Source organism: Pomacea canaliculata, linkage group LG12 (assembly GCF_003073045.1).
Source record: "Pomacea canaliculata isolate SZHN2017 linkage group LG12, ASM307304v1, whole genome shotgun sequence".
Lineage (NCBI taxonomy): Eukaryota > Metazoa > Mollusca > Gastropoda > Architaenioglossa > Ampullariidae > Pomacea > Pomacea canaliculata.
The window spans coordinates 1,026,365-1,046,330 of record NC_037601.1 but is presented as its reverse complement, the minus strand read 5'-3'; the positions used below and the strand labels follow the sequence as shown (position 1 = coordinate 1,046,330).

The 19,966-nt window shown below is 46.4% G+C and overlaps 1 protein-coding gene across 1 annotated transcript in view; it reads left to right on the top strand.

Moving 5' to 3' along the window:
- Nucleotides 1–19,966, top strand: part of LOC112576818 (inositol 1,4,5-trisphosphate receptor type 3-like) — a 116,427-nt gene that overhangs the window by 19,001 nt on the left and 77,460 nt on the right. The window contains 6 exon segments of the mRNA XM_025259575.1: nt 1,810–1,883; nt 10,272–10,396; nt 14,206–14,292; nt 14,904–14,981; nt 17,410–17,490; nt 17,815–17,912. Of these exon segments, the coding sequence (XP_025115360.1) occupies nt 1,810–1,883; nt 10,272–10,396; nt 14,206–14,292; nt 14,904–14,981; nt 17,410–17,490; nt 17,815–17,912 (543 nt within the window).

Here is a 19,966-nt window from a genome sequence, read left to right as displayed (position 1 = left end):
ACGACACCTGCATCTCTGTCTTTACATCATTCTCACCTGCTGCATGCTGAACATTCGCTCACCTGTGGTCTGAGTGACTGTGTGTCAGATGGGGATACAGCTGTCCTACAGTAGCGTAACAACAACAACAACAACAACAACAACGCCGCAAACCTCGTAAAGCGCTTACTGACGTTGCCAGGGTGTCGCTTCGCGGAGCAAGGAGCCAGTAGTCGTCTGCTCGACTTCAACATCCGAGTTAACGAGTTTTCAAAAGTTGAGCCCCTCGCTAACACTTGTAAAATTACAAAACAATCACTACTATTTACATGTCGTATCCTACAGGCCACGCCCACACATAACGGCAACAGTGTAACAGAAATGAAGAGTTGACTGTAAGCGGAAGTGACGTCACCCTGTGAGCAGACGATGTGTTGACTTCCGTGTCAAGAAATGGAAGACTGCGACAAGAAGTGAATGTCTTGTGTTCTTGCTGTCCTAGCAGCAGTCAGACGACCTGCCAGGTGTAAGCAAGGTAGCTGACGGTTAGTCTCTACCATCGTTGGCAGAGTTGTCTGCTCGGTCATGTCAGTACACGACAGCAGCGGTGACAATGAGGGACAGTTGTGTTGGTGATACTCGTGATGGACGACACCTTGTCATCAGCTCTAGCTCAGTCCACAGTTGAAAGTTGTATTCATTTTAAACATTTCAGAGATATAAACTAACATATATCTATATAGGATACTAAATATACTCACTTAAACAACAAACATTTTCTCTCTCTCCTCTCTCCCTGCATGTCAACATTTCAAAATGTAAATAAAATGTACAAGTGCAGGCAAAACTAGTATGAACAGACAAATGAGGATGGACTGACAAGCTTCTGGACACCAGCAACTGTGAAAGCTTAGGGAAAGTAAGAGACTTACAGACCTACTGGCACACAAGTGTTGATGTCATGTTTATGTTGCCCTCAACACTTCAGCCAACCTCTGCTGTCAACAAGTGGTATTCCTCACTTACTTTGTCTACATGACATGTGACAGTTTGGTAGGCAGCTGTTAGTACAGTGTGTGGAGCTGTGCTAGTGCACTGTAATGTCAGGGAGGTGTTAGAATAGGCACATTTACACATTTACACATTTATACATTTACACATTTACTCTAATGTCAGGGAGGTGTTAGAATAGGCACATTTACACATTTACACATTTATACATTTACACATTTACTCTAATGTCAGGGAGGTGTTAGAATAGTCACATTTACATATTTACACATTTACATATTTACATATTTACTCTAATGTCAGGGAGGTGTTAGAATAGTCAAATTTACACATTTACACATTTATACATTTACACATTTACTCTAATGTCAGGGAGGTGTTAGAATAGTCACATTTACACATTGACATATTTACACATTTACACATTTATACATTTACATATTTACACATTTACACATTGACAGACCTCAATGTGAGTAACAACTGTGGATGTTAGTATTTATTGCCCTCATATTAAGCTCTGCATGTATGGACACCACTGTCTAACCACGGACACAAGGGAGGGCACTTGGCTTCCTGACTGTTCCTAGGGTCACGACTTGACCTTGCTTGGTAACCAAGGAAACAACAAAAAAGTTTTCGCTCCCTTCAAACTCGATGACAAGAAAACTCTAAGATGACAAGAAAAATGTGTTGAGGACTATACGGGTAATAACTGTGGTGGGGATGATAACAAAAACTGCGACAACGATGATGACAATGATGATGATGGTGACGATGAAGGTGGTGCTAACGATGATGTATGTGCTTTGCCTACAGCACCAGCCACAGTGGTATCTTCATCTACCGTGGGCAGGATCGCGACAAGCCCAGCAGGGTACCCAACCCTCAAGGTAAGCTCGTCCTTGTCGTGTTCACTGACAACTGTCATGTCACTCATGTCACTCATGTCAGTCATGTCACTCCACGTACACACCATTCACACGTACAATGACAGAGTCAGGATGTGTGTCGTGTATATGATAATTAATAAACAGGATTTACTAACATTCTTGATTACAAAGTCTACGTCACATGTTTGGATTTCCACTTCCGGATTAAAGTTGATGAGACTTTGAGTACCGAGAGGTTAATTTGCTGGTTTAACACACAACTGTGGGGGGATCACACTAACCGTCAAACTAAGAGGTTGACATCAGTGGTGGCTGACCTGTTCTCTCCAAAACAGTTTCCTTCAAATTAATGGCAAGTGATTCTGCTGAGTATGCCACTAAATGATGATGATGATGATGATGATGATGATGATGATGTCTTAGCTGATGTCGACCATCGTAATCATCATGTTATAAAATCCACAGTTTGAGTTGTGCTGCTAGCAACCAATCAGTCTTCTCACTGATCAATCAATCCATCCATCCATCCATCCATCAGTCGTGCAATCAATGAGGAAAGCAAGCAGGCAAGCAAGCAATAAATCAAAATGTTTCATTCCAACTGCTCAAGCTTTGTGTTTCCATGTCGTGTAAAGGCAGCCACACCAATATCCATGGTAATGGCGGCAAGTATAAAATAAATAACAATAATAAATAGGACACTTAGCAGTTATATCGACACTTAGTTACCTTGTAGGTAATTGTTTGTTCAAAGTGGAGTTTCTCATTAGCTCAGGTCTATTCATTTCAAGAAGACAGGTGAGCTGCACGATGTACCTGTAGTACGCACCAACTGCACAAGATGTCACGTGATTTACTTAGACAGCATCAGCAGTGGAATACCCACAATGCTTCGACATCACATGACCGCGACTGTAGACATCGCCTGTAGAAAGTGTGACGTGGCCGTGACGCGCCAAACCCGCAGCTTACTACGTCACTGGAGTCGGAGTGGTTGGCCGTGACGTCTTCAGTCACACGACAGGTGTGTTGTTGTCACCTGTGAGTGTTTGGCACTCGGCAATGATCATTACGGGAAATTGTCCGACGCCAGGCGCGCGCGGAATGGAGCAGTCGTCACGGGCCATTGAGTGGGTGCTGCCGCCTGGCGGTACACGAATAAGCCATTTGTCCGCCTGTTGGCAGCGCTACCTGCAAGGGGGAATCATCACTTCCGTCTTGGTGCTGGCAGCGGAGGGACATCCCAGGGGACTGGCCCACGCATGCACGTGCGGTGCACGGAATCTCGGCCACGTTTGCTCTGTGCTTCACCCTGGTGTTGCTGGCACGGCGTAAAACAGACAGCCAGCCAGCCAGCCAGCCAGCCAACCAGCCAACCAACCAACCGGTCAACCAGCCAGCCGATCAACCTACCAACGAACCAATATGCCAACCAGCCAGCCAACTAACCCAACAAAAGCTACCAACCTACGAAGCAAGCTGGTATGTGGGTGGCTCTTTCGCCAGGTGTCGCCAGGTGTCGCAGTCACGAGGACAGCATTGCGTGCAGTCTGTGGGATCATCAAGTGTCGGCGCCTTTGTCACTCGAGGTTTTGTGCTCAGTGCTGATACCTTGACTCGTCTCATCAAAGTTGGCAGAGCTGGAATGTTGGTGACACCATGACACACAGACACGTGACATGAATATTAGTGACACTATGACACAGAGACACGTGACATGAATATTAGTGACACCATGACACACAGACACGTGACATGAATGTTGGTGACACCATGACACACAGACACGTGACATGAATATTGGTGACACCATGACACACAGACACGTGACATGAATGTTGGTGACACCATGACACAGAGACACGTGACATGAATATTGGTGACACCATGACACACAGACACGTGACATGAATGTTGGTGACACGTGTAGTGGGTACAGATAATGAGACGATAAGACACATTGCTGGGTCTGATGATGTCTGATGACACACATGGCTGGGTATCTAGCTTGACACACTGGTGCCGATCATCATTACAGACAGACAACCATTCCATGCAGGCTGTAGGCGCAGTCGTCACGTGACCACACAACCTGCTACTAGCTGTGATGACAGACATCGTCCACGGAAACAGTGACTACAAGAAGTGTTGTAGTGCTACAGACCTCAGTTATTGTCAGTAAACAACATCCACAGCCACACAAACAAGAATGGCATCAACACGGGGCCCGCATTATCATTACTGTTATCATTACTGTTATCATTACTATTATCATTACTGTTATTACTATTATCATTACTATTATTATTACACACTGCAGCCTGTATTGTTGTGACATGCACAGGAACTGACGAGACTAGCGTGCACCCTGTCGGCTACTCAGTCTTGTAGTGTCAGAGATAGTCAGGAGTAAGTTGTGCCAGAGTGTTTGGATTCTGAGAACACTTCATTGTGTAATATTACAAGAAATGAGAGGAAGGCAGGTAGTGGGTAGTGAGTAGCGGGTAGAGGGTAGCGGGTAGAGGGTAGTGGGTAGTGAGTAGCGGGTAGTGGGTAGCATGTCAGTAGAGGAAGTGGGTAGCATGTCAGTAGAGGAAGTGGCAGGCAGGCCACAGGCCGGACAGACTAGTTGTAGTCTGGCATCAAGACGACTCTGGGTCCTGTAAACACATTCTGTGAAAGGGCTGCCAGCGGTGCTGCCATCAGACCCGCGAGCTGTGAGTGACGTGTGCAACCAGATCGCAGCGCCGCGCCCAGTCGATGAGCTGGCGATGAGTTTTGGTGGTAGAGAGGGAGGACATCAAATGATACATTGCTTCCGCTCTTGACAGGCAGTGGCGGTGTTCTCTCTTCAATACCGGAAGTAATCTTTGCCATTCAGAAGTTGCCACCAATATTATTTAACCCCTCGTACACACACTTCATTCCTTTCTGCAAGCTGCTGCTGCGGTGGCGAGCAGGGACTGGTGAAGGGTTAATTTAGCGGTCTGTCCGTTGTGAGCTACTTTATGGTGAGTGGTTAATGTAGTGGACAGTTTGCTGCCAAACCTACTTATTGGCTGAGTTGGCGGACAGTTTCTGTGGGTTCACTCATAGTTCCAACATGGCTTCCAGTCGTGTACTCGGTGTGTTGGTGCATTGGCAGGATGTGTGTCTGGCTGCTGCTGGAATGGTGAAGATTATTCTGTGCAAGAAGGGGAAGAAATGATTAAATCGGTTGTTTGCACATCTGACCAGGAGGTGACCTGCTTGTCATGATTGATGGGTTGAGGATAGCAAAGATGTCCTGGGTGTGAAGGATGTCTTGGTATCGCAAGAAGGATGCCATGGTGCAGGTACTCGAGGTCTGTCTGGCCGGGTATTCGAATGTTCATTCATTCGTCTCGCTTTGCTGATACTGACCGTTGGCACGACAGCTAAAAAGGCCAGCAACTGAGGCCATCCCTAAATAATTATGAGCAGGTCCTGCAGGGGACGACCAGTCCACTCATTCACCTTCGTAAGACAGATCTTCCTGTGACCACCGCGCGTGCAGCTCAGTCCACGCCCCTTGAAGGACAGTCTCTGACACCAGGGCACACGTGACACACGTGACAGACCGGACGTGCGCCATTGGCTGTAGCGAGTAGGGGCTTAGAAAATAGTGAGGATGTCCGTGTCTGGGTATGAAGGATATCGTGATCACCCTCACAAGGGTGCCATGGTCAGGAGATCAAAGATGTCTTGATTATGGCGACACAGAGTTCTGTAAACTAGATGAATCATCATCATCATCATCATCATCATCATCATCATCATCATCATCATCTATATAGGCATTTTTCAACTGCAGAATAAACTCAACGCGCAAAAAGAAAAACCTGAAGCACCTGTGTCAAGGACCTCTTACTTCACAAGCTGCACCAAGCTGTCCATGTGACAGAGGATTGCGATATTATTTCTGTAGTCATGTACATGTGTATACTCGTCTTCCTATTCTCCTTCTTCTCAGCATGTCACTCCAAGCAAATGTCAGTGTGTCACTGTCTCTGTCACTGTCTCTGCGGGTTGATAGCCAGAAGACAGGAGACTGTGCAAATGGCGGTGGCAGCAGTCTGTGTAAATGCCACGGAGCAGACGGCAGTCATGGCCGGGTACCAATTCCAGTCACGTGGGAGACGAGGCCAAACCCAGACCACTCCTGTCGACCGTCTGGCCCTCCCGGCACACGACTGGCTGCATGCCCTCCACGCACGCCCACCTCTCAGGTGTCACCCCGTCTGCCGGAGACGCATGTGTCCGCACGCGCAGCTGGTCTGCAGCACTGCGCCTCGCTGTGGTCAGGGGTCAGTGGGGTGCGTGGGCACGCAGCGAGAGTTTGACAAGCGTGAGAAGTGGGCCTGGGCGGCCCTCCTGTGGGACGCACGAACATCTTTACCATCAGCAGGGACTCGTTCAGGGTTCCACGAGACTGGAGGCCATCGACACGCCCTCGGGGATCAGGCTCACCGCCAGGTGTCGTCTTCTGCCTACCGAGTCCCTCGGCAGGTCTGTAGGCTCGTCTCGCTCGGTGGCTCTTGGATTAGCAACGGAGCGAGGCAGCTCGGGTTTACTGGGTGCAGCAACCTGCCACCCTTCCGCGAGCAAGGCAGACGACAGAGTGAAAACTGCCGAGACTGTGTTGTCTTGTAGTGCCTGGGGTGGCCTGCTGCACGACAGTTGGTGAAACTGTGAGACTGTGAAACTGTGAAACTGTGAAACTGCGCCTTTCTCCCCCCTTTGCATGTTTGAGGGCCATTGTACATTGTGGACATACTTACACCAGCAATGAAAGTAAAACTGTCGTTCATCTTGAGCCAGAGCCCTGCAGCTAATACTCTATCCCTCCCTGTGATGTGAACTGTCTACATCAATTGATCGATATAACCCGGATGTCGGACTGTCCGTGCTTTACTTATCCACATCTTGTGTACACCAGGCTGCACAGGTTCAAATCTTTGCACTAAAGATGCATTATCACTTACTCGACACTATGTGTGCTTTTTGTTTTCTTCTGTTCTCTACCTTGCCATGATATAGCCTTAGTTGCTGGCATGGCATAAAACACCAAAAAAACAAACAAACATCTGTTCTTTACCCCTTTCCTTTAGTCTTGAGAAAGAGACATTCTGATTGGCTGCCAACGACTGTGACGACAGTCCACTGTGAGCATCTCTAGTGTTGTCCAGTCGTAACCAGCGGCTCACACCCCACTAGGCCCACCCACATACCTGTACCCGTCTAGGGTGTCTTAGGGTGACTATTGTAGAAACTGAATGAGTTAGTAACATTGTAAAGACTCAATGAGTTAGTAACATTGTAAAGACTCAATGAGTTAGCTCAGCCGTAGCCAACTCTGAGTTGTCGTAGGAAGTATACTACATACATAAAATGTCTCGGGACTTTGAAGTAAACGTTTTCTTTGAGTTCTTAAGATCAGCAGCCGCCACAAAACACGAAAGTGAACTTTGCAGCTAACATTGTGGGCCCACTGGTCATTTGTTGTTAACGAAACATGTTAATATTATTGTCATCTAACACTTGGCCGACAAACACAGTTTGTGACAAATGAATGAACTCAACTTTCCCTAACTCCTTGCTTGCTTTCTCCATTTAAAAAAATGTTGCTTCCTCCACGGCTGACCTTTTGACTTCCAAGACTCAGGTGTGGAAGACATTTTGTCTGGCATGGCCGCTGTGCAGGTCGGTCATGTGACTTCCCTTCCCCCGTGACTTGAGAAGCAAGAGTTAGTTTGTCTGTAGGAGTGACAAGCAGCTGATTGCCTGCCCGAGTGAAAACAGTTTTAGTCTTTGTAAATTGTAAATTGTGAATTGTGAATTGTGAATGGCCGACGTCCGTGAGTACGAACCCGGTCCCCACGACTCTGTGGTCCTTCCTATACTGGCCAACATCTTCTTGGACTGAATCATGGAGGATGCAGTAGACTGACCGCCAACACTAACAGCACAAACATCAACATTCAAGTCAAGGGCAATAACTCGGACATGGCCGCAGTTTCCAATACTGAGTTGTCGGACATGAAGGCTGACATCTACACGTGTTGTCTAGAGATACAGACAAACGGGGGCACAGCTGGAATCACAACATTTGTCTTCACACCACAACCAGGTTAATGTCTGCCCTGCACGTGTCCTGCTCTGTGAATACGAGGCTTGACCACCGCGGACTGTCCGGACAGAACACTGACCGTACACATGAGATGCCACAGGATGCCTTCCTGTCTGTCACAGTCATCAGCGATGAGGAACTGCGAGATAGACACAATGAACAATGAACCACAATGAACCACCGCAGTATAAAGTGACTTGGGTGCATCTCGAGGTCATCACAGCTTGCCAAGATGACCCTGCAGGCAAGAAAACATGGCTGTTGACGACGACGGGGACAACAACTACAAATGGCCGACAGCCTCCAGACCCAGGCTGGCCTCCCACTGGCTACACCCCACAAAAAGAAGTGAGAGAGCTGTATGGATGATAGTATTGTACGGTTAATTAAGGTGAAGGGACTGATAATGACAAACATCTTTATTGTCCTGTCCTCCAGCTGGATTCCTTATGTCTCAGTGGTGTAGATGTGCGATGTGAGAAACACTCAGCCTCACACAGCAGAGAGCGATGATAACCCCATGTGCCATTGGAAAAAAGGAAACCAGAATCCGTGTTGGTTCGTCAATTCTATTATTATGTTTAGATGCTCTGGTATTGAACAGTGCTCCCGCAGTCCGATGCTGGTCTTACCGCCACACGTAAAGGTCAAAGGCAAGTCACGTGCAGGCCACGTGGAGGCCAAAGCGAGGGCGTCGGTGGTGGAGTTCAATCACAAGTCTCGACATGGCTGAGTGGCGAGTGGTGTGGGTTTACATCCTGTGCATCTCATATATAAGCATTAGCGGCAATCAGCCTGAGAAATAAATGGAGCAAATAGACATTACAGGTTATGAACAGCTCTACTTTCCCCAACGGACGCCCACGTGCGCGAGTTTATTAACGGTCGCCCCACCAGCCTCCATCTTGTGTTGCATGGCGGGACGCGAGAGATGAAGAAAGACAGCCAACAAACTCGTTTATCGAGTGGGCCTGGGCCTGGGCCTGGGTACTTACACGGGGAGTGAGTTTTGGATGCCATATACCATATCCACCACATACACAAAGTGTGCACAGTAAAGTTTGTGTCTGTGGTCAGTGTGATTGTGATTGTGTGATTGTGGAAATAACGACTGCAGGCCATGAGTACTGATAGTCTAGTGATTGTGGAAATAACGACTGCAGGCCATGAGTACTGATAGTCTAGTGATTGTGGAAATAACGACTGCAGGCCATGAGTACTGATAGTCTAGTCTAGAGTGATCAAGTATTTACAGCACTTTAGCTAAATACTCCTGAGGCAAGTCACATGTTTAGTTCGTTATTTATTTACAGTAAATGCAGCGCAGTTTATTTTCATCACTGAGACAAAATTAAAATTTTAGGGATTGTTTTCGATAGAGCAGCAAAGTGGCAGTTAAAGTTTGTCGTCTGCAACTTAAATTTAATTGCAGTCTTTATTGATTGGCATTGTCCTTAAGCTGATGTGTTGCTGCTGAGCACTGCTCACTTTATTGCCTTTAGACAAGCGTTCACTGCTCTTAGTTTACAGTCGGTGCTTGTCAGTCAGTCAGTCAGTCAGTCAGTCAGTCAGTCAGTCAGTCAGTCAGTCTGTCTGTCAGTCTGTCAGTCATAATGCTATCAGAACTCAGTTTTCATCACTTTTTGCTTCTCCCACACAACATCAAATCCTAGCTGATGTACATTACATACATCAAGCAGATTACTTTGTTATTCTGGTGCAGGTTCAGAAACATTTTCATGGTTTTTGACAAAGAATTTAGTGAATCTCTCACAATACTGAACCAGCCCCTGTACACTGCACGAGGGCGAGTGAGGACCGAGGGTTGTCACTAGAATTACATAACAGGTTTTGCTACTGTGAAGTAGGCGCAGTTCGTTTTACACTCACAAAGAGAAAAATGCACAAATATACAAATATTGGCTGAAATTTGAGCATAGTATATAAACACAGACCAAAACAAATTAGCAAACAAAAATACAGACACGACAGCATGAAAGTGTAGGAGCAAACACTCAGTCAAGGCTTGGTGAGTAAAGACTAATTTGAATGTCTGATTAGAAAAAGTATTTTTCATCAACATCTAGAGGAAACAGTTGAGGGCAGAGCACGCCTATCAATTTCTGGCGGGTGGAAGCATTGGTGGACACGATGATAGTCCAGTATAGACAATATTCATATAAGAGAAGAGTGAAAAGTTCTGTATGTTTCCTGATGTGATTCCTGTCCTTGTGTTGCAGCTGTAACCTTTCAGGTGTGCATACAAAACCGCTACAAGCTCAACAAAAAACACCGCAAATGGCTGTCTCAGACGACCACGGCCACCGAGGCGGTCAACGACAAGGGGATGATGCATCAGGCGAAGGTATGAGAAGGTTCCCCCATCACTCTCCACTCATCCTTTACGACAGTCGAGAGACTTTAACTTAATGCCTCATATTGATTGCCATCTCTTTGTTTAGTGCCCGGATGTAAGGTATCTCCTGCCCTACCGAGCTCCCATGTGTAGCTATCAGTGGCAGTGATAGTGTCAGCCAGTCATGCACTCAGTCGTTGTGATGATGGTGTAGGTGTGATCTAGCTCTGTGGACTGCAGCTGACCACAGGGTGTGACACCTAATAGCTGTACATCTAGCTCTGTGCACTGCAGCTGACCACAGAGTGCCACTTGATAGCTGTGTAGGTGTGATCTAGCTCTGTGGACTACAGCTGACCACAGGGTGTGCCACTTGATAGCTGTGTAGGTGTGTATCTAGCTCTGTGCACTACAGCTGACCACAGGGTGCCACCTAATAGCTGTGTACTCTGTGCACCGGAGTCAACATTCAAGATTCAATGAGTTGTTCCAGGGGAATGTGCCCTATGGGAAGGGAGATAACAAATAATATGACAATATTACAGTTCAAGCTATCAATAAACTTTAAGGCAGGAGAAAATAAAAAGAGGCATCCTACCAAATATTGTCAGTTTATGCCAACAATCCTATTTCTAACTTTCTGTGTATAAAAATACAATGACAAAGACTTTACTATAATTGTATCTACTAATGACAACAAGATACTAAGATGAAAGAAGTCTGGAAAAGTATAAAACTGTCTGTGAATATCTCTAACTCTAAGATGCAGATCAGCTTCACAGCATAATACAAAATGAACTTCATCTTCTTCAGCTGCTTCACATGAAGGACAAATTAAATCTTGGACACAAGGATGCCAGTAGTGGAAGTAATAAGTAGTAATATTTGATAAACCTATTCTACATTTTGCCATGCTATTTTGCAAATGAAAATTTAAGTTCATTGATAAATATGTTTTAACTCTTTGTAAAAAAACATCTGTACAGTCAAAGGAAAATCTATCACCACTGTTAATATGAGTATTTCACTCCTGCCACTTATACACAATTAATCTTTCTCAGTAAATCTACTTATACTTCAACACCTGGGTTTAACCAAACAAAACCAAATCCAAGAGAAAATAATTTTATTTTTATTACATTAGAAACTCAGTTCATGTTACCTTCATCATCTAAATCATACAATATTTTATACACTTAATGGGTTAGTCTGTGGGGGTGAAGAGTGGTGACTGGTCCAGGTGTGCCACAGGTGACCAGAGAGTGTAGCTGCATGGATGTGTATAGGATACAGGATGTGTATAGGATACAGGATGTGTATAGGATACAGGATGTGTATAGGATACAGGATGTGTATAGGATACAGGATGTGTATAGGATACAGGATGTGTATAGGATACAGGGTGTGTGTACCACAGTGACCAGCAAGTGCAGCACTTAATAACTGCATGGATGTGTATAGGGTACAGGATGTGTATAGGATATAGGATATAGGATGCGGGCCTGTGCTTTATGACTGCAAGTTGTATAGAACAGGTCTCAGAACTCTACACTTCAACTATGTCCTGGGGATGAGTGTGTCTTATCAAAGATTTGAGTGTCTGTACTTGTTTTTGGCTGTTTATTTGTTTATCTCGTGTTTCTCTACACGACGTCTGTTTATCACTTCACTGTCAGAGCCACTAATATTGATTTCTTGACTGCTGTGAACGGTTTCAGATGTTCACATAATTTTATGAACACTTTTACAGACAACACTCACTACCAACTGTTGTGAATACTATTGCTGGCATGTTGACTGCCTTGACTTCTACTACAGACAGCTCTACTGGCTGGTGTAGAAACTGTCTGACACTGTACTGTAAGTACTGTTACTACAACACATGACTGGTGTTCACAGCTGTCTGATACTGTAAGCACTGTTACTACAACACGTGACTGGTGTAGAAACTGTCTGACACTGTAAGTACTGTTACTACAACACGTGACTGGTGTTCACAGCTGTCTGACACTGTAAGCACTGTTACTACAACTCGTGACTGGTGTTCACAGCTGTCTGACACTGTAAGCACTGTTACTACAACACGTGACTGGTGTTCACAGCTGTCTGACACTGTAAGTACTGTTACTACAACTCGTGACTGGTGTTCACAGCTGTGTGACACTGTAAGTACTGTTACTACAACACGTGACTGGTGTTCACAGCTGTGTGACACTGTAAGTGCTGTTACTACAACACGTGACTGGTGTTCACAGCTGTCTGACACTGTAAGCACTGTTACTACAACACGTGACTGGTGTAGAAACTGTCTGACACTGTAAGTACTGTTACTACAACACGTGACTGGTGTTCACAGCTGTGTGACACTGTAAGTGCTGTTACTACAACACGTGACTGGTGTTCACAGCTGACTGGTGTTCACAGCTGTCTGACACTGTAAGTACTGTTACTACAACACGTGACTGGTGTTCACAGCTGTCTGATACTGTAAGTACTGTTACTACAACACGTGACTGGTGTTCACAGCTGTCTGACACTGTAAGCACTGTTACTACAACACGTGACTGGTGTTCACAGCTGTGTGACACTGTAAGTGCTGTTACTACAACACGTGACTGGTGTTCACAGCTGTGTGACACTGTAAGCACTGTTACTACAACACGTGACTGGTGTTCACAGCTGTGTGACACTGTAAGTGCTGTTACTACAACACGTGACTGGTGTTCACAGCTGACTGGTGTTCACAGCTGTCTGACACTGTAAGTACTGTTACTACAACACGTGACTGGTGTTCACAGCTGTCTGATACTGTAAGTACTGTTACTACAACACGTGACTGGTGTTCACAGCTGTCTGACACTGTAAGTACTGTTACTACAACACGTGACTGGTGTTCACAGCTGTCTGACACTGTAAGCACTGTTACTACAACACGTGACTGGTGTTCACAGCTGTCTGACACTGTAAGCACTGTTACTACAACTCGTGACTGGTGTTCACAGCTGTCTGACACTGTAAGTGCTGTTACTACAACACGTGACTGGTGTTCACAGCTGTGTGACACTGTAAGTACTGTTACTACAACTCGTGACTGGTGTTAACAGCTGACTGGTGTTCACAGCTGTCTGACACTCTAAGCACTGTTACTACAACACGTGACTGGTGTTCACAGCTGTCTGACACTGTAAGTACTGTTACTACAACACGTGACTGGTGTTAACAGCTGGCTGACACTGTAAGTACTGTTACTACAACTCGTGACTGGTGTTCACAGCTGTCTGACACTGTAAGTACTGTTACTACAACACGTGACTGGTGTTCACAGCTGTCTGACACTGTAAGCACTGTTACTACAACACGTGACTGGTGTTCACAGCTGTCTGACACTGTAAGCACTGTTACTACAACTCGTGACTGGTGTTCACAGCTGTCTGACACTGTAAGTGCTGTTACTACAACACGTGACTGGTGTTCACAGCTGTGTGACACTGTAAGTACTGTTACTACAACTCGTGACTGGTGTTAACAGCTGACTGGTGTTCACAGCTGTCTGACACTCTAAGCACTGTTACTACAACACGTGACTGGTGTTCACAGCTGTCTGACACTGTAAGTACTGTTACTACAACACGTGACTGGTGTTAACAGCTGGCTGACACTGTAAGTACTGTTACTACAACTCGTGACTGGTGTTCACAGCTGGCTGACACTGTAAGTACTGTTACTACAACTCGTGACTGGTGTTAACAGCTGACTGGTGTTCACAGCTGTCTGACACTGTAAATACTGTTAACACAACACGTGACTGGTGTTCACAGCTGGCTGCAGAAGCAGAGAATGCGGACAATGCAGCGGAACAGAAGCGGCAGCTGGGAAAGCGCGTGCGTTACGGCGAGATCGTGCAGGTAACGTCCTGGTGACGTCACTGGCGGCAACACAGCCTCTCGCACTTTCTCTCTCATCGTCTCGCACTCTCTCCCCCTCCATCTTCCCCACTTTTACTTGCTGTGTTTGTGTTTCTTGCTTTATATATTCATATCAGGGCTTCTGCTTACACAAAAAATTGCGTACAGTACGCATTAAAAGTTCGGAGGACCCCTTCAATTTTCGTCAATGGGGTCCCATTCAAATTTGGGCGAAGAACAGGGACCCCTTAAAAATCTGAAGAAGGGGTCCTTGGGACCCCAAAGAATTTAGCCTTAGCAGAAGCCCTGCATATATATGTAAAATACAATGGGGGGGGGGGCGAGAGGGTGTAGCTAAGCAGTCCTCAGGAACACTGCCTCTGTCTCTCAGCAATGGATTGCTGATTTATCAGATATATGATATATATATGATATATTTATGAGGCGAAAGGACAGGGTTGGGCTCCGGCTTCTGCATGTATTGAATGACAGTTAGATACAGTGAACCACTTTGTTCCCTGTGTCCTGCACTGAAACGCTTTAGCTGTGCTATGTTGGTTACATTGTGATTGTCACAGACCGTGACGTAGACTGGACATGCTTTGTTGCAGCTGCGGCACTCGTTCACCAACAAGTACGTGCACATGTGTACCTCCCAGACGAGCCAGCGCGACAAGAACAACATGATGGTGAGTACCCGCTGCCACCCGCCTCAGCGGACCAAGTGGACAGCACTCCTCGCTGATAGGGGGCGCTTAGTGATGGATAGCCAGAGCTATCCTATCCATGAGCATCATCAATCACGAAGGCCTTGCGCCGTGTGGCCACTCCTGCCATCAACATTTCTAGGACTCTCCACCGACCGCTGGGCCCGCCTCAGACTTGTGGCAACAGGCAGCAGCTAGTCTTTGATTGGCTGGCAGCACCAGCACCAACACCAGCACCAGCACAGCATGTCGTACCAACACCATAGCAGCTTCAATTATTTCTTGATGTTTAGAATGCAATGTTTACACTCGTATTCAAAGCGAGAGACTACAACCGTTGAGACCAGGCTGACAGACAGGAACACGAGGGCGTGACGTCACCGCCTGCTAGCGGAGTGAGCAGTGGTCACCGAGATTCCCTCGTTAACAGTGAGGGTGATCCTGCCGATAATTAGCTTTGTCACCCGACTATTATTGTGCTCCTCGCGGGTATTTGACGCCTGGGTGCACACCCCATTCACGCCGCTGCGCGCACCCAGACGCGCGCACTTATGTGTGGAGACTGCCACTTCCGGCCTGCACTCCACTGCTTCAGTGGCTGGGTGGTCCAAACCTTAGAGAACCAGCAGTCGTGTCAGCCTCGTTACAACAAATACTTTGCGGACACTGTAGCTAAAGATGAGGGGCGTAGCAGACGATCTCACGCAAGCCCCGTTCCCCGCCCCCACCTCCCTGGCTGGCTATTACTGAGTGGTCACGTGGTCCGGGGGAGCAGGCTGTAGTAGATGTCATTGATTTCCTCTCTGTGCCGCCTATCGATGGTGTGGGGTGGGTGGAGGGGTGTGTAGCTAATAAAGGCTGTAATTGCCGGCCGTTTGTGGCGGCGCTTAAGCTAAACTAATTCCACTTTCGCCATCCACATCAGCGCCACTCGCGCCCTCTGCAGGCGGGGCGAGCCGAGATTGCTGGGTGTGCTTCACCGTCCCGTACGCCCCGGATCGATTCCGACAAGATCAGTCAGCAATCGCAGTCCCGTCCTGACCGAAAATACTGATTAAATTAAAAATGAGATTGCCACACTTGTGTTCGCTTGTGGAGAGTTGGCCGGACCACCATCTCTCATGTGATGCTACACAGTGTCTGCAGGGCAATCATTGAATCATCAAAAATATTAAATATTATGCTGCAATATTTTATAGCCACACTCACCGCTAAGATATATAATTCAATTCGTCCAGATATGCATGGTATATTTTAAGAGTAAATCCAGGATATAATATAAATTGAATTTTGAACATCAATCATCTGAGGCGGCCAAAAGGCCAAAAGGTCGATGTCTGCTTGGTCCATTACCAACTTAACTTTGCTAAGGTAGTCCGCATTATGTTACTGTTAGCATGCATTAGTCTGGAAGATTCTGCAGCATTCTGCACATGGCTTTACTATTACCCACTTGACATTGTTGCTCAGTGTGACCCTCCGCGACGAACTGAGTCTCAAGTCGCGCGGAGCAGTTGAGCTCGAGGCCCCGACAGGTGACAGGGTCAGTTTGTGTAGTTTGACTTTTCTTTAAAAATTGACTCCTTGTTTATTAAACTATCAGGAAAATACACTGCTATGTTAAAATAAAAGTTAGAAATGGACTTTAAATACGTTTTACTCGAGGTACCCCACTGCCATCAGTACCGATTTCACACGCAGTTCAAAGGCTGTGTCTCTACTGTCTCCTATCACAACTCATCGTGTTGTACCTTGACACACAGCCCGGAGTCTCTATGTTTAACTTCTTCAAAGAACGATTCAAATATTAACCGATCAAAAGATTTGTCTGCAAAAGTTTTGGAGTAAACAAATCCGGTCGGCCATCTTGACGCTAACCTTTGAACCCGCTTTTCTGGAAATGGCCGCCACAGTACTTTCACACTTCAAACTGTAACTCCGTTTTAGGACTAGAGGAACAACTTTTGTATCAACAGAAAGTTCAGAACCTCTGCTTTTTAAAAATATGCAATCTGGCAAATCTCTAATGTCCGAGTTAAAACTCAATTCATGGCGGAGTGTCACAAATACTAGTTAGACACAACATGATGTGATATTATTCAGGCTGTAATGCAGCTCTACAGACCACAGCCAGTCGCTGAGAGGTTCATCGTTTTCATTTATTACTTAGTCTGGTTACTTGGTCTATTGTGTTATGTACAATGCAATGTGCAAAGAAACTGTTGGGGAAGCCAGCTGTGAACCCAGTGACAAGATCCACCTGGCAGGAGAGGAGTAGGAGTCCGGTACACGAGGTAGTCCCAACATGCGGCACCCATACATTTCACTTTTGACAAGAACACAAATGTTTGCTGACATCTTGGCACTGGGCTGGCATTACCTGCTGTCACCTGCTGTCTCTGTGCTGCAGATCATGCTGCAGGACTTCAACGCCAAGAACGCGCAGTTCCGCATCCTGCCTCAGTACAAGGTCAAGTCTGAGGGCGAAGTGGTGAGCATCACTCACATTTGTTTACCTAGACATGTATTTAACCCTTCAGAATGTAGTCACGGAAACGAGACTGCCTGTAAAGTGGAGCAAGCATCATTTGCATGTTATCACACCGCCAGGTGGCGCAATAATACTCTAATAACGATATCCTTGTTAGCTTTGTGCTATCCCGGGACCATGACTTGTAACTAGAGGATGTTTTTATCCACGAGTACCTGCGGCAGGTGCTAACAATGATATAACAGGTGCTAGCAATGATATAACAGGTGCTAACAATGATATAACATAGTATAACAGGTAGACTATGCTCGCTGTGTGGTGCAGGTGCAAATCTACGACCAGATCGTGTTTGAAAGCATCAAGTCGCCGGGCCACTTCTTCCACGCCAGCCAGCCTTTCCAGGTGGACCACTTCATTTTCGGGTAGGGCTTTGTACTCTGGCTTTGCTCCTGTCTCGTGCTTTGTTGTTGTTGTTGTTGTTGTTGTTGCTTCTGTTTTTGTTAGCCCTACAACCAGTCGTGTGCAAGACGTCTGGAAACACGTTCTGTCCATAAAGAGACTACAGTGTTGCGGACTTTGTTACACGAGAGCATTTTGCATGCACAAATGTTCATTTGTTGTCCTGAGAGTGTTGTGCATAAACAAATGTGTTTGTGTACATGTCGTCAAGGTATTTTGCATACACAAATATTTGTATACAGTCGATTCCACCATCTACAAATTCGTCCACGGCACAAGTCGATTCGACCATGACCACAGCCCTAAGTCGACCACATCTTTATATATGCGATAGTTCGGCCACGACATCAGTGATGTTTGATGTCCTCTCCTTTCTCGTCCTCACTTGACCGGCGCCGATCCTGCTTTGTCGCCAGGGTTACAGCCAATAAATAAATGGTTCAAATGTCATCGGTGCGCGTGTGCGTGACGCTGCTTAAAAGTATTTTTGGGTTAAACAATATATTGAAGTGCAACTTCTATTTTCATCAGTCGCCCAGAATTGTTTGACATACTTGACACGTCCCAGTGGACTAGCTACTGACCTCTCAGTCCCCACAAACGTCACTGGGGTTGACTGGACTAACAGGTATGTTGTGTAGTTTTACAAACCAAGTCGCACTAAGCAGCCCGGGGTGTCACCATGCCGAGGGCTGATTGTTGCACGTGACACTAAGCAAGGAATGTTGGGGTCAGAGGGCAGGGATGCTCATACACAGGGCTTTGATCATGGAGAAAAGATGGCGGGCGAGTGGAACCTACTGTGTCTTCGGTGTCGCCTGATGTGTTGTTGTTGTTTCTCTGGACTTTGTTGTCAACTGTCAATTTCAGGCGTGCTGGCTGCCAACGTTTGGGTGTGACGATCCTTCCATCCAATGTCGTCACTAATGACATCACCGCATGACGGAGTAGAGACTGAACTATACAGTGTCGTCACTGATGACATCACCGCATGACGGACTATATACAATGTCGTCACTGATGACATCACCGCATGACGGAGTAGAGACTGAACTATAACAATGACGTCACTGATGACATCACCGCATGACGGAGTAGAGACTGAACTATACAATGTCGTCACTGATGACATCACCGCATGACGGAGTAGAGACCGAACTATACAATGTCGTCACTGATGACATCACCGCATGACGGAGTAGAGACTGAACTATAACAATGACGTCGGTCAAGACCAAAGTGTTCAAGCCGATGTCTGAAAGTGATGTGAGGCCCATCATGCTCCAGTCGAAGCCCACAACTTGTCCACGTGACCCAGTTCCCACCCCACTACTGGTAGACCATCTCGACATCCTACTCCCTGTCCTCACAGAAATAGTAAATGCTGGCTTGTCCTCTGGCATTTCCCAGCTGCCTTCACCACAGCCTTAGTCAGACCGCTGCTAGAACCCTGCCGTTGACATCACCGTGTGAACAAGCTCTCTACTCTATGCTATGGACTCTAAAGGCTCCTCCACCCCACCCCACTACTTTACAGAAATCTTGTCTGTCCACACTCCTGCCCCAACCCTTGGCTTCTCATCAGACTCCCGCATTCTGTCCTCCCTCCCACAGACAGTCACATGACAACGGACGTCCTCCCTCTGTGCTGTAAGCAGTGGAACTCTCTTTCTCATCACATTCACCACTCGGACTACACGGCTACATTCACACGCTCTGTGAACACATAGCTGTTCACTAAGTACTATCCCTGAATTACTATCTTAACTCCCTGGCAACACTGTCTGTCATGCTAACCGTCATGTGACGACTCCATCTGACACTGTTTATAGCATCTACATCCCTTCATACCTTCATCCATTCCTTTACCTTCTGTGTCTGTGCATCTGTCACCGTCCAGTGTCTGTTCGTTTATCTTCACTGGTCTACACAGTGATTTCGGTCTGCCTTGGTGGGGGCGCTGGCATTATGAATACTATTATTACTACCACCTCCTCCTACTTCTCCTCTCCGAACA